A 15654-nucleotide genomic window follows, 5' to 3' on the forward strand; every position below is an offset into this window, starting at 1 on the left:
TACTTAGTGTCCCCAAATCTAAAATATTTCCTGTCTCTGGGAAAAAATGAGAGATCTTATCCCTAAATTAAAAACTATATTAAGATTACTGGAGAAAATATACATTTAGTGACAAACCAATGGTACTTTTTAGTATTAACAATGAAGAACAGTTATGAATAACATTCATGTTCTAATTTACTTACATCTCACTAAAATGAAGGAAAAAAGTTTAAAAAGAACTTAAAAAGATGGACCCTACCCCCTTCACCATAACTATTTTTAAGAAAGTGATCATAAAAACATCCTTTTAAAACTCAGTGATTATTTATTCCAAAAAGAGACAATATTCACAAAAGTATTACAGTTTGATTCTAAATGTGTCAGTCAGTAAGAGTCATGACAAAGGAACTCACAACAGCTATGATACAATTCTGTACTCAAACATATAATCAAAAGGAAGTCAAGATTTGGCACAGAAAAAAAAAAAAACCTAAAACATCTCTAAACATCAGCAAGATATTCAAAACCAATTCTAAATGTGGGTTAAAATGAAATCTGGAAAAATCCATACTTATCAAAAATCTAATTACTGAGATAAGTGAAGTTCTTTTAATATCTGAATACTGAAGCTACACAACCCTGATTTTTAAAAATACTCCAGTGATAAATTACATTTGATCTAAAACTGTTACTTCAGGAAAAAAAATGTTTCTAGAAAACATTTTCTGCTATAAATTGGTACATAGTCACAAAAAAGATATGTAGTGTATACCCTAACACAAACTAGCATACACTGAGCAATGCAGTCTAAAAATAGCCATACTTGAAGCAAAAAGTTCTGGCCCATTCTTCTCTCCAAAGGGTAATTATTCAAAAAGTGTTTTTATACATTCTGAATATTCACTCCCATGAGCAGCATTTCTGTTAAAATGATTAGAGCAGACATTAATATTACACATCTCAGCCTCAATATCCAATAAAGTAAAAAAAAAAATTATCCAATTCACCAGATCTAAGTTTGGTTGCTATAAAAGCCTTACTAAAATAGTCTTACCCTCATTTTTGTAAAACAAATCTAAAACATTTTGTATTTATATAACCAAATTGTAAGATCATGGAATGCATGCACAGAGTGTTAAACAACTCATATTTTGTACTATTTAAAGTCTTCCACTTAACCAATTTAGGAAAGAAAAAAAATTGCTGCATCTAATTCCTAATGCAGTTAATTTTCTTCAGATTGTTCAATATTGAAGTCAGCCTGTTCTTCTGTTCCTTCCTCTTCTAATTCCTCTTCTACTTCCTCTTCTTCCTCCTCTCCTACTTCTTCCTCCACAGGCTCATCAATCTTCTCTTCCTCCTCATCAGATTCTTCTCCCTGTTGCTCCTGACTTTGATCTGCAGCTTCAAAGGGATTCTTACCCTGAAACCAAAATAACAATGTGTTTACAGAAGTGATATATTCATTTTATGTGAATCAAATTCCTAGAAAACATTCTGAACACTCTAAAATTGTAGATACATGTGATCTGTTGTTATGATTACAGTATGAAGAAGGCATGTTTGTGCCTTTTATCAACTTCTACCAACATATAGCAAAGGAGATATGCAAAACTACTGAAAATGCCACCTTATTTCCCATTTCCTTACAGTCTATGCTTTCTTCTTAATGAAATTCTAGACACATCCATATGAAATAGTTTTTTAATGTATGCAATTAATTTTCAGTTAAAAAACAAAGAAAATTTTACGAAGGCTAATTGAATGCAAACTCTTAATTAGAGACAATGCACTTTTATAAGAGTCTGCTTAAACTTCATTTGAATGTTTCAAGTGTCATGATTTTGCAACATTAACTAAAAATTGCTGACAGACACAAAATCTGGATGTCCCAATTATTGGTCATAGTGGAATAAAAACACAGACTATCAAAAACAAGAGAATATTTACAAAATGGAACATGCCATTTTGACAATTCAAAAGTGACCTGGCCAAAATTAACACTTAGCAGCCTAAGCCTATTTCACTTATTTCATTTAGTAGTCTAAGGAGGTGGCTTTTCATTCCAAATTATAGTACCAATTCAGAGCTACTATCCTTCTCTGCAAAAAAAAAAAAAAAAAAAATCATTACCATCTCCTAGATAATTAGAGTTTCAAAGAAACCTAGATTATAAATTACCACACTGTTCGGATTAAAAAGTAGAGTTTGACTTCATGAGCAGGACTTCAGTTCTACCTACCCAAACCACAGTTCCACTGCAAAAACATTTAAGAGTAGATGTGAACAAGATGTCATTAAGGCCAAGAAACCCAAGGGATTTTTGCTGAGAACCCAAGAAAAGACCCACAAAGCCCAGCCACTTCACAGTACGAACCACTCTGTTCTCATGTCTCTCTACTGAACTGTGACCAGAATGGACTTTGTTTTCTTTGAGTGACTCAGTTTATCTCATTCAGCCTTGCTGGGTGCTGGGCCCCTGTTAGGGCTAACTCTGGGGAGGGCCTAGTTTACATGTCTGGGACAGCAGAGGCTTTTGGACCACGTGGGTTTGGGTCCACCTCTGTTGGGTATTGACCTGGTCTGCTGGGTCTGCTGCTTCTCTTCCAGGGCAGGAAGCCCAGAGACTCATGCCTGGGAGCAGAGAACTTCCTGTGTGATGATTCATGGGGCTGGCTGAGGGGAAGTGTTGACTCCAGAGCCACACCCTATTGGGTATTAACCTAGGGGAAGGGGCCAACTCAAGAACCAATTGGCCCTGGTCATTCAGGCGGCACTTGATGATGTCAAAAACTCTATAAGAGGGGAGAAGACAGCTTGAAGATTCCCTTTTCCTTTTTCCGGTTGGAATGGCAGGGGTGGCGAGCGTGACTCTGGGCCAGTCCGAGTTCTCGGGCTGAACCTAGATGTTGGTAACTATGAATTGTATTGGGTCTGTCTGTTGATATTTGTAATTTGTTTGTATTTTGTTCTGAAGTTCAGGGTCCTGGTTTTTTCCCCCGAACTAAATGAATGTTGCCTGTATGCTCCCCTGAACTAACTGAATGCTGGATTAAAGTAAGCTGGTCAACCCCTTCACCGTGCTTTCCTTGTTTAAGCAGATAAAAAGAATCTGTGCTTTCCCGGAGTACTGGCAGCCTCCTGGGTGCTGGCTGTGGAAGGATCTTACACCCCCACAGAAGCTACTAGCCGGATTGTTAAAACATGAATGAAAAAAATGCAGAGAGAAACACATTCCACCGAATGACTTGTAGAAATCCTTTATAATTTGGAAGTTCTGTCTTTTTTTCTATTAGATTCCATGATTACTTTTTGACATTAAGAACCAAGTACTCACTGAAAATACCTTCATTTGTGCCTTTACACAATTTTGTTTAAAATAGCAAACATATTACAGTACCGCCTAGATAATTTACATAAAAATTATAGCTAACAATTTGCTCTTTGATTTTTGTTCACCTAAAATTCTCATCTAAGAAGCCTAAGACAGGAAATATTAAAAAAATTGAGGAATGTCAAAAAGGAATAACTGTTTCTTATGTTTTTCCAGAGTAGACAGAATAGAAGTCAGCCTCCTTAGCTATAGTCTGTCAATATCATAATTAGGAACTGACATGACACTTCCCATGGCAACTCTTCCAAATTTTTCTCCACTTTTCCAAAACCTCAGGCACTTCACTTGGGAGGAAGGATAGCCAATACACTGGATGATAAAACAAGGTTTCAATGTCTGAAATTTAATGAGGATAAATATAAAATCATGAAGCTATACTGAAAAATCAACTCTCCTAGTACAAAATGGGCAAGTCACTTCTAAAGCCCAGTAGGAATCAGCATTGTCATGTGACAGGTAAAAAAAAGTTAATTGTATCTAAGTTTGCACTACTAGAATCATAGCTCTCAGAGAGAAAGATGTCTTGATCATACCACACCTAGAGAACTCAGTCTAGATCTGGATCCATTTTACAAAGGACACTGAGTGCTTCAGTTGATCCAAAGAAAGTTGAACCACAGATGAAAAGAAATTGGAAAACAAGCCACAAAAGGACTTAAAGAAATGGGGATGTTTAGCTTGGAGAACAGAAAACAAGGTAGGATCTGACAGTCATATGGAAGATGAATTATATTTATTCTGCTAAGGCCAGGAAGGGAGAACAAAAACCAGTAGGCGGAAATTTTTAAAAGTCAGATTACACATAAAAAGTAAAAACTTACTCACGGCTATCTAAAATGCGAATGGAAAACTCTACAAAGTGTGACTTTCCTGTCACTGGAGGCCTTCCAATAGACAGAGTATTGGCTGCTTGTCTAGAAATGGCACTGAAGGGGCTTTAGACTTTGGGTGGATTGAATGATATCAACAATAAGAACAACAGCAACAAATACCTATAGACAACTTAAGGTTGGCAAAACACTTTACATACATTATCGCAGTTAATACGCTCAACTTAGCTGAGTTTTACTGAACTTTTTTTGCTCTATTAAATTCTGTTACATGAGATAACTCTCTGGAAAAGGGGATCTCACTCCACAAAGTTCTACTCTATGACACAGAGGTAACCCAGGGTTTCTCATTTCTGAAGTAATTACTTATAATTCACCGTTTTTTGAGAAAAGTGTGAAGTAATGCAAAGCAACAGCCAGATATCGTAAAACTGTTCAGAAATAGGAAAACAGTCACATATATCTGTCTGTACTCAAAACATTCAGTATAATTCCCCAACATCATTTACTAAATCTAAATGTGTGAATGTGTGAACAGTGTAGCAATTTAACCATCACAGCATCATATTAACACTTGGAAAATTTTTTCAAAATCTTACCTTAACAAAAAGTTCATATCGTGCTTTTACAATTGGATTATTCAAGATGCTGGTAGCAGTTAAAACACTCTCTCTTTTTATTTGTTCTCTATAGGCCTACAAAAAGAAGAAAAAAACATAAATACTTAAAAAGCAAATCCACGTGAAAGTATTCAAATTCATAAATACTTTTATTCAAATCATTATTTTCCTACAATATTTGAAAATTGCTGACAAAGTCTAATTGTAGTTATAACTAATTGTTAATCTATAAGATTTCTGGATTTTAAAAGGTTCTGTACCTTAATACAATTAAATAAAAATCACTAATCATTTATTATCTCGTATAAATATACCCTATTTCTGCCTAGGGATCTACTTACGCTAATTATTAAGAAATAAATTTGCCTCTCCTTTACACCATTCCTAATAATGTTCCAATAATAAAAGCTCAGAGAGACTTGTCTTGGGAGATAACATTTGTAAGGAGATTTTTGTGCCCTCAACCCCCTTTCCCCACCTTCCTTCTTTTTTTCCCTTTTATTCTTCCTATTTCCTTTTCTGTCCCTTTCTTTTTCTTTGTTTACTTCTTATCATTAAAAGTGAGCAACAGTTCTCACTAAAGCTAAAGTCATTCTAAAATTGGGTCTGGGTATAGGAATTAAGGTGTTTGAAGGAAGGTTCTAGTGGCAAAAAGGCAGAACAGGAAGATGGGTAAAGGCAAAGAGGGAAGGAGAAGGGATGGTGGCTGGAACAGGGATGGTAAAACTGAAATTCACAGAATAAAAAGTGGGTTCAACGATATTTTAGCTCTTATCCCTGGGAATCAGTATGAAAATATTGATATATATTCTCAAAGTATGTTCCACTTGAAAGCAAAAAGAGATGTTTTAAATTTCTCTATACTTGGGACTGACTTTTCTAACTTTCACCCCCAAAAACACAAAATCACCTTTTACTGACCTTAATAATGACCTTGCATGAAATATAACATGGCTGAATGCTAAACCAGCAGAGAAACAGAACTCAAATTTTCAAAGATGATATGATGATCAAGTATCTAATAACCCTAACGCATTTCTTCCTTTTAACAAGTCTTCTCTACCTACAGGTCACCAGAGTCAGTTTAAAAAAATTGCTAAGTTTTTACTCTCTCAGTGAAGGATGATATTTTTAGGAATTGGGAGCTATGTGGCCTTTTAGTCACAGAGAAAACCTAACGAATTTAACAGCATTACTTGTATTCTTATTTTTCCTTTCCTCAAAAATAAAAGTCTCAAACCATTCATCACGATTTTAAAAATTACAAATCTGAGTAACCTTTCAGATACAATACACCTGAAGGTATTTACAGGGATCAATGTGAAACCAGTTCAAAGGTAATGACCCAATAAGCACCACCAGCCCTCAGTAGCACAAATGTAAGAGAAGTCAATGGCTTACTAGACTAGATTCAAACATACTTGTTTCCCTTTGGCATGGTCAGGAGATTTTAAGTGCTGTTGAACCGAACTGTGTAAGGCAGGTACATACACACTGCAAGCACTGCAGTGTACAGTCTCTACTTTCATCATGTGGTCATCTGCAGTAACCCCTAAAAAATACATTCAACTATTAAAGAGAATTACTAATTCATTGTGCAATATTAAAATGTTGCCTTGTGAGTAGTAGACAAAATCATGTGTCAAAGATTTTTATTTCAACAAATATGAGAAACCACTGTTGACCAAAGAACATACACATCAGAAAAAGAACAGGACTTACATAAACATTTTCTCTAAATGAGAAACGTCTCACAAATAAGGCTTTACTCCCCCATTACACTGCAGGGCAGAAAAAAGTTATCCCATAACACAGGAGGATAAATTGAAAAAAACTACAATGCTTAAATTTGGAAAAATGGAGGCCACAAAGAAATACAATCAAATCATATAAAATCATGAAGGGTATGGAAAGGGTGAACATAAATTCACCAAATCCCAGTATGCAAGTCTGGCACACCATAACACTCGCAAAAATATGCAAGTTTTCAAATTATGTGCCAACTACTAATTTACAAAGTAGGGCAAAGACAGTGTTAACCTAAAAGGTAGTAGAGGCCAAAGACAAACCAAAATAGGATTAACCAAGATTTATATAAATTCACAGACAACAGAGGAACAATGAGCTAGAAAGGGAGGTAGGGATGTTTGGGGTTACATTAGAAATTTAAAGGCAATGCTAACACAGAACAACCTTGCCTTATTACACAATTCTCCATGGTGTCATTATGAAGTAACCTGAGACAATGTGGAGAGATAATGGGGGTCTGACCCAGTATTATGGATCACAGGATCATTGATGTTCTTACAATTTAACTTCCCTACTAAAAGAAAAGGGAATATGGTGAGCTCCTCAGTGATTCAATAATTTCAAAGAATGAGAAAAAGAGAGAGAAAAGACTAAGTACTGAAGTGAGAGGAGATGAGCTTCTCTGCAGCAGGATTCAGGAAAGAGAAGAAAGGACAAGTTGAAGGAAACTGCAAAAGAGAATTCTCTTAGGGCTCCGATGTCTCACCTCTACCTGCCTTCAAATCCCTCATGTATCGTCTCTCTATCCAGGAAAGACAAAACGCTAGTACATAACTTCATTCCTGAATAAACCATTTTATTTCTGGCCATCTACTTTTAACCTCTCCCCCCCACCCCAAAAAAACATCCTTACCCTTGACATGAGTACTGTTAATCCTTAAGAGACCCAATACCAAATTTGCATTTGTTAAAATACTTTCCTTATGCCTAATGCCAAATGCAAAGAGAGTGATAATCATCTAATGCAAGTTCTTTACCTGAGAGTGCATGAACGTTTTTTTGTTTTTTAAATATTTTCGAATATATATTTCAATATAATTATTTTTCTTTGTAATCCTATATATTGTATTTTATGCATTTAAAAAAACTATTCAGAAAAGGAGTCCATGGACTTCACCAGACTGACAGAGGGGTTAAGAATCCCTGATCTAATGTAATTATTTTTTTTTTGGAGGGGGGAAGGCAGGGCAATTGGTGTTAAGTGACTTGCCCAAGGCCACCCAGGTAGTGTGTTAAGTGTCTGAAGCTAAATTTGAACTCAGGTCTTCCTGACGCCAGGGCCAGTGCTCTACGCACTGCGCCACCTAGCTGCCCCTCTAATGTAGTTATTTAGAGCAACTAAGAATAATCCATGAACTGGAAAAATAAAGTTTTATTCATTTTCAAAGGGTCTATATTCTGGTAAATTTATTTTTAATCACAAGCTCATTTTAAAAGATGATATATTAGAAGAACTTAGACTATTAAAATATTTATTGTTGCAACACCAAAAGAAACTTTAGAAATCAAACTTAAAAAGGATTTTTTAAAGACTTAAAAATATTTATAATTTGCTGAGGAGAGATAAATGATCCACAGGATCATTTATCACAGGAGACAGGATAAATTTACATTAATAAAGGATATTTTTAAAAGAGAAGAGGGGGAAGTTTGTTCAGTTGTTTCAGTTGTGTCCAACTATCTGTGAACCCCATTTGCATTTTTCGTTGCAAAGACACTAGAGTAGTTTACCATATCCTTCTCCAGCTCATTTTACACATGAGGGAACAGAGGCAAACAGGACTAAGTGACTTGCCCTGGGTCCCAAGGCTAGTGTCTGAGGCCTAATTCAAACTCAGGTCTTCCTGACTCCAGGCCTGGTACTTGACCAACTTTACCACCTAGCCACCAAACAAGGCAATACTTAAAGGAAATAAAAGACAAAATAGATTCACTTGATCTTTGGAAAAAAAGGAAAAAGAAAAGGCCCTGCACAACAAAATGCAACACGTTCAGAATAAAAGGAAAGAAAAAAAAAACAAAAAATTTTTTGAAAACATTTCCAACAAAAATCTAAAATACAAAATTTCAAAGGGATTAATAAATCTGTAAGAATAACAGCCATTCTGGGGCAGCTAGGTGGTGCAGTGAATAGCGCACGAGCCCTGGAGTCAAGAGGACCTGAGTTCAAATCCAGCCTCAGATACTTGACACACTTACTAGCTGTGTAACCTTGGGTAAGTCACTTAACCCAAATGCCCTGCCTTCCCCCCTCCAAAAAAAAAAAGGATAACAGCCATTTTCCACAAATATGTACTTTACAGGATCATATATTTATAGTTGAATGGACCCTATGAGAAAATCTAGTTCAATTACCTCACTTTACAGATGAGGAAACAAAAGTTCAGGGCAACGAATTTACTAAAGGTCACGAAGTGACAGAGTCAGGATTTGAACCCAGGTCATCTGACTCCAAATCCAGTGCTCTTGTCCCACTATACCACAGGGAAATGAAAAGGCAGTTCTGGAAACCCATAAATTACCAATAATCAAATCAAAAAGTCCAAAAATTTCTATAAATGAGAGAAATGCAAATTAAAATTCTTATGGTTTGACTTGATATCCATCAAATTGGCAAAGACAACAACCTAGGACAACTGTGGTAAAAACAAGACCTGTGGGTGTAGCTGTGAATTAGTCCACCCCTTTGGGTAAGCAATTTGAAATTATATGATTAAGTGTCATAACAATACATGCACCCCTTAAACCAAGGATCCCATGCCTGGGACTCTTATCACCATGAACTCAGGCTGGGGGAAGAAAAGAAGCATCTCTATCAAAGCGTGCCCAGTAGTAGCACTCACTACTCAACAGTGGCAACAGGCCCAAAACCAAACATCCGGCCACTGGAGAATGGCAGAACAAACCATGGCGGTTACATTACTCTGCCATAAGAAAGCAATTCAAAGAATTATGGGAAGAATTACAGGATGAGACACAATATAAAATGGAACCAAAAGAATAATGAGAGATACTCTACAAATATAATTACACAATAAGGAAAATAAACACAGGGGCAGCTAGGTGGTGCAGCGAGAGAGCACCGGCCCTGGAGTCAGGAGGACCTGAATTCAAATGCAGCCTCAGACATGTACACATGTACTAGCTATGTGACCTTGTCACTTAACCCCAACTGCCCTGCCAAAAACTGAAAACAAACAAACAAAAAAACCCCCGCAGGTTAAATTCACAGAAAAGGCCAAAAGGATTGGGAAACAAAGGATGATGAGGGTGTTAGTCATATATCTTTGGGACTTACTTCATATATGTATATATAAATATATATATATATATATAAAATCAATTATTAACCATGTTTTTTTTTCATTTTTCTTACTTTATTCCTATTTGTGAATTTGAATATTTGCACTTATCTAAAGAAATTCCAATAAATTTTGTTCCAGGATTTTTAAGCATGTTTTGCAAAATACTCCATTTGCATATTGGGAATATGAAAATCCACTACACACAACAAAGTAAGGTCTCTGCCTTTAAAATGATTTTCTGTTTAAGTATTTAGCAAATATCTTTTCTCTTAACATTCTGAATCTTGCTCCTAATTAGGTAAAAACGAAGTTGTACCAATTCACAAGAGAAAGGAGCACAATGAGCTCCCAAGCTTATCAAACACTTGTAACAAAGAATTTAGAAAACACGATTGGTCAGAAGATACCGACCTTCCATTACATCTCTCTCAGCTGCTTTGACAGCTTCTGAATCATTAGTTGTCTGCTGTTTACGCATTGATGTTTTCTTGAATTTATTCACCATACATTCCTAAAAAGAACAAAAGAAGAAAAAAGATCCAGCAGTATAAGTATATAATAACAGGGGTGTGTGTGTGTGTGTGTGTGTGTGTGCGCGCGCGCGTTACTTTAAGGTTTACAAAGCACTTGACATCTGTCATTGCACTTGAGGTATTATCATCCTCATCTTAAAGAAAAGGAAACTGAGGCTCAAAAAGCTTAAGTGACCTAGCCATGGTGAAACAGCTAATCTGTACTGAAGGTGGAATTTCAGACCAGTTATTCCTGACTCCAAATTGAACAGAGTAAGAAATAGTCCTAGCCCTCAAGAAATGCATAAAGTAGTCTAGGAAGACAAGATAAAAATATGTAAAAATTAACAAACAATACAATTAAAAACAAAGTCATACTGAATGGATCAGAAACCCAGTAGAAGTTTTTGTTTTGTTGTCATTGTTTTTAAATGGAGAAGCCGGTGCAGGCTGGAATAATGAACTGAAGCTTCATAGAAGAGGCAAGAAGACCTGCCCCTATCCTAGGGGGGCAGCAATTTTGACAGTTAAGATGGCTCACTTCCCTCTCAGTGCTAGATCTCTCACTCTCACCAAGGGTGCCGATTCAGACTGATGAAAATGTTTAGATTCTAAAGTCTTTCTTCTCCTATCACATTAATCAAGGTCCTAATTTATTTCTTATTTCTGGACTACAGTACTTGTGACACCCAAGTAAAGACTCACTTTTTCATTGCTTATCACCAAAAATCCAATCAGCAGGCAGCAAAACAACAGGGCTGTCAGATGCTATACACCCTAGCCAATCAATTCAGTGAGAAGAGCTCAGTTTACCTGTTCACTCAAGTTTTTCCTATATTCAATCATTCTTCACTGTAAAAGATTCACTCACCAACTACTTCATAAGCCCTCTGATAATCATAGATGTATAAGAATGTGTAGTCCAAAAGAGCCAAGATTCATGGAATTAACAGAGGTACTTCCAGTACCCGGCAGATTGTCGGGTTGTGTCCAAACTTATGACAAGGTACAAATGTACACTATGTAGAGGCCCTTGAGTTGATAAAAGACCTTCTACCAGTACTATAGTATACTGCCATGATACAGGTTCAAGCTCTCTGGAAGTAATCTCAGATTGTTTATCCTAGTCTAGGGTCATGGGTAGTATTTAGGCCCAGTAAATGCCAACATAGTGGGCAAAGGGGCACAGTAAGTATGCTGGAAAAGAGAAGAGAGCAGAAACATACTATGTGCCCACCATCTACTTCTCCCCTTACTGAAATCTAACTTTCCCAGCAAAGGACTATGATTACAAATTCCTTTTCCTATCTCCAAACTTAACCTTTGGATGTTGTGACCCCGCACACTTGGGCAGCTTCTTGAAGATAGGGACTGCTTTGTTTTTCTATTTGTATCCCCATTAAATAGTGCAATGATAGATATATAGTAGACACTTAAAGGCTTGATTAATGAATGACCATTCCCAGCTTCCCACTTACTCTCCAGTATCTTGATTATTTACTTAGCTTTTAATCTGAATTCCATCTCTAATCCTCAAAGAAAATGCTTTTCCCCAGCCCTGATTGTCTAATAACCAGTCGGTACTGATCCCGTCGACCTCTTTGGAATTCAACATCCTAATTATTCATTTGATATTATTTTCACTATCTTAACTCAAAGCAGTAAGGGGTTCATAAACTATGAAAACAGCTACTTACGTGCAAAAATTCCATAACTATTTTATCAAATTTGGTTTGTTTTTGAATATGATCTAAGGTCTCCTGGTGAGAAGAACTTTCCAAATGAACTTCAATTTCTTTTTCTTCAAACGTTCGGAATTTGCAAAATGAACATGTGAATGCCATCCTATGAAGAAAAAAAATCAAACAGGCAATATTTGAAGAAAATGGTGATACTGAAGATTTCTGAAGACTGTACCAATAAACTGATATCACATGCACTTGAGGGCAGGGGGAACAACACCACTTTCACAGCAGTTTGCCAAGTCAAGAAATGTTCATCACCCATGGTCTCATCCTTGTAACTGCACAACTCAGTGTTTCTGGCCTGTAACCTCAATCTATGCACGACTGAAAAGTCTCATAACCAATCCTGTACTGAGCTGCTAAGAAGTTAAGCCAAAGTCCAGAGATGTCCACTTCAAGGTTATACTATAGAACTCCCAGTTCTCTAACTGGATTATCAAAACCAAATTCTTTACCCTAATTCTGATTTCATGCTGAGGCTTCTAGGTGAATTAAGAGAAGTTCTAGGGAATCTGGACCAAAGTAACATCACTCAAGTTTCAGAAATAAGTCATTTCTTTGGGTGTGTCTGAAGACCAGAAACCTTCTTGAAAAAGAGTGCTTCAGAATGAGTGCTGGCTCATTGAGTCCACCTCAGTCTAGATCCAACCATTCATTCAGAGCCTCTAAATAATCCTAGAATTGAGGATCACGGTTATAACAGGACCAAGCATAATGGGGCCAGGTGACAATTTACAAGACAGTAATAAATGCTAGAAGTGCAAGGAGTTGCCTCAGGGACTAAAGAATTCCCATCCCTGGAAAATGTCAGTAAAGGCTGAATGACACCTTGACACTTCTTGCCATTCACCTTGCCACTGCCACTCCTCTCCCCCACTCACCTCAACAGCAACCTCCTCTCTCTGGACCTAACTCACTCAGCCTTGGAATTCCACCCTAGAGGTGACTTTGGTGTATGAGTACAAACTCGCTAACCAACTGTCTCTTAATGATCCCAGACCATGCTTCCTTTTCTTCTAACCTCAACATTTTGGGACATCTTTCCAAGCACCCTCTAGGCCAGATACCTGCCCCTCCTTCCCCTTTCCCACTTTCTACTTCTTGCATGGGGAACAGGAATCTGAATTACACGATCACAGAATTAGAGCTCACAGGGTCTACAGATGAGGAAAAGGAGGCTCAGAGAGACTGAGAGGCTTGCCCAGAATGATGCAGGCAGCAGCCAAGTCAACATCTAAGTGCTTGCTCTCAGACACCAAGCCTGAGCATCTTCTCCACATACAACACAGTGACTCTCACTGCTGATGGAAAGCATATGACACTCAGCAGTCCTAGGGTTCCACCAGCATTGCTAGGACTACCCATTCCAGTGTCACTGCTCCCCTCCTTGTGTGGTCTTAGCTCCTACAGGCAAGGAACTGTCTCCCCCAATATCTAGCAGACTGCCTACCACACATTACACACTTAATAAATGCTTCTTAAATTCATTCATCTACAACCACGTCCCAGGTATGTTGTAAAGGGGATCCTTTTGTAGGTATGGATTGGCTTATACGGCAACTGAGGTTCTTTCCTACTTCATAGTCATCTCTAAAAATACTAGATAATGGAAATATTGTCTCTCAGAAATGTCCACTGCCTTTACTTTATATATTTCTAGCACCTACCATGACGTCTCCCACATATTAGGCAACTGATGTTTATTTTAACAAAGTCTGATTATTTTATTCCATTAAACACAGACCTGTACTCATCGCCATACTTCTCACTGATCTTCTCTCTTCTCCGCCTTTGTTTCTCTCTTCGTATTTCAACTCGTCGCTTCTCTTCTTCACTTTTAGGAGCCATTTTAGCTAATAAATTATATGAATAACAACAGTTAAACCTAAAAGAACATTTAATAAAATTTCTTCCCTCTCTTCTAGCCAACAGGTTCAGAAAACAATTTCTCTTAGGCTAGCGGTGATGATGCTTCAAACTAACCCTCCTATACTAGCTAGAATGTGTTCTGTGTTATGTATGGAAATGTTCTTTTGGTGGGGAGAGTTTGGGATTAAGGTTTTTTTCTGATTTTTTTTTTGTTCTTTTCCAAAAAAAGCAGCAGCAGCAGCAGCAGCAATAGTTCAATACCAAGAAATTATAGTCAGGATCACACAAGACATAGTAGCTCTGACGCAAAAAAAGTGATCTTGGAATACAATATTCCAAAAGGCAAAAGATAAAGGCTTAAAATTAAGAATAACTTTCCCTGCAAAGGTAAGCACAATCCTATGGGGAAAAATGGAACTTTAGACTTTCAAGCATTTCTGGCAAAAAGACCAGAGCTGAGTAGGAAGAAGGTGAAATTGACAGGCCTTGGCAACATATTGGAAATGGTGGGTAAGAGATGACGAAGAGTCCAAGACGGCCCTTAGATTTTGATCCTAGTCAAGCGAGATAAGGAATGTAAAGTGAAACACAACTGTCATTTCCCCATTAACCCCACCCCTTATTCTACCTAAGTTCTCTCTCCTCCAGGCTCACCAGCCTCAGACCCTCCAACCACTCCTCACGGCACAGATTCAAGGCTCACGTAACAGAGAAGAGAGAAGCCAGGCACAGTCTGACATGGACCCCACATTTGGAAAGGACATACTTTCAAAGGGTTCAGAGATGAAACAAACGGATCCCATAATTTAAAATTCCAGAGGGGATGTCAGCCCATAAGGCAAGGGAAAGAAAAGGAATAAGAATGTATACAGCGCACACTGCATGCTGGGCAAGGTGCCGAGCGCTTTTAGAAGGCTCTTCACAACAACCTCACGAGATAGACACTGTTACTACTGCCATTCTTCGGCTGCGGGAACTACTGAAGTGACTTATCCAGAAGGACACATGTACTAAGCGTCTGAGGCCGGATCTGAACTTGAGTTTTTCTGACTCCAGACTCAACTCTCTACGAATGAGTCACGAACTGCCTCTAAAAAGAATAGGAAGCTCTCGTGAATGTTACTGTGAGGAGAAAAGGGAAAATAACTGGCAAAAGAGAAAGATGGAACTGCCTAAAGAGACAAATATGAATGCCCAGGGAACCTCCTCAAGAAACTTAGATTTTTTTAATATTCTGGACAGAAGGAAATGAGGGTAGAAAATAGCAGGTAAAGACAAAAAATGTGGTGGCATCTTAAGGAACACTAAAGCTTCAGAATGCTCTGAAGCTAATGAAGATCTTGGAGTGAGGAGAACAGGAGGAAATTAAAGGACAAAAAAAAGCACTGGCATTTGTTGCTGGTATTTTAACTACTAAGCCAAAGTATAATATCAAAGAAGGTAAAACACGGATGTTCAGGGGAGACAAGATGAAGGAGTAGGGAGGGAAGAGCTACTCAACTTTGCTTCTATTTTCTCTGTCCAGAAAAACAACCTTTGGACTGGAGTGAAAGAGAACAAAATGGCTAGTAGGGAGTTGGTATCCAAC

At 37.5% G+C, this 15654-nt stretch overlaps 1 protein-coding gene across 2 annotated transcripts in view; it reads right to left on the reverse strand.

Moving 5' to 3' along the window:
- Positions 1 to 287: 287 nt before the first annotated feature.
- LOC118848839 (DBIRD complex subunit ZNF326-like) overlaps positions 288 to 15654 on the reverse strand; it is a 43184-nt gene continuing 27817 nt past the window's right edge. For both annotated transcript variants that reach the window (XM_036757870.1, XM_036757871.1), the window contains 6 exons: positions 13942 to 14050; positions 12150 to 12297; positions 10352 to 10451; positions 6248 to 6378; positions 4806 to 4901; positions 288 to 1405 (listed from right to left, as the gene is read on the reverse strand). In XM_036757870.1, coding sequence (XP_036613765.1) covers positions 1208 to 1405; positions 4806 to 4901; positions 6248 to 6378; positions 10352 to 10451; positions 12150 to 12297; positions 13942 to 14050 — 782 coding nt within the window. In that variant the 3' untranslated portion in view covers positions 288 to 1207. The remainder of the gene's footprint in view (positions 1406 to 4805; positions 4902 to 6247; positions 6379 to 10351; positions 10452 to 12149; positions 12298 to 13941; positions 14051 to 15654) is intronic.

The sequence above is a fragment of the Trichosurus vulpecula genome, chromosome 4 (assembly GCF_011100635.1).
Source record: "Trichosurus vulpecula isolate mTriVul1 chromosome 4, mTriVul1.pri, whole genome shotgun sequence".
Taxonomy (NCBI): domain Eukaryota; kingdom Metazoa; phylum Chordata; class Mammalia; order Diprotodontia; family Phalangeridae; genus Trichosurus; species Trichosurus vulpecula.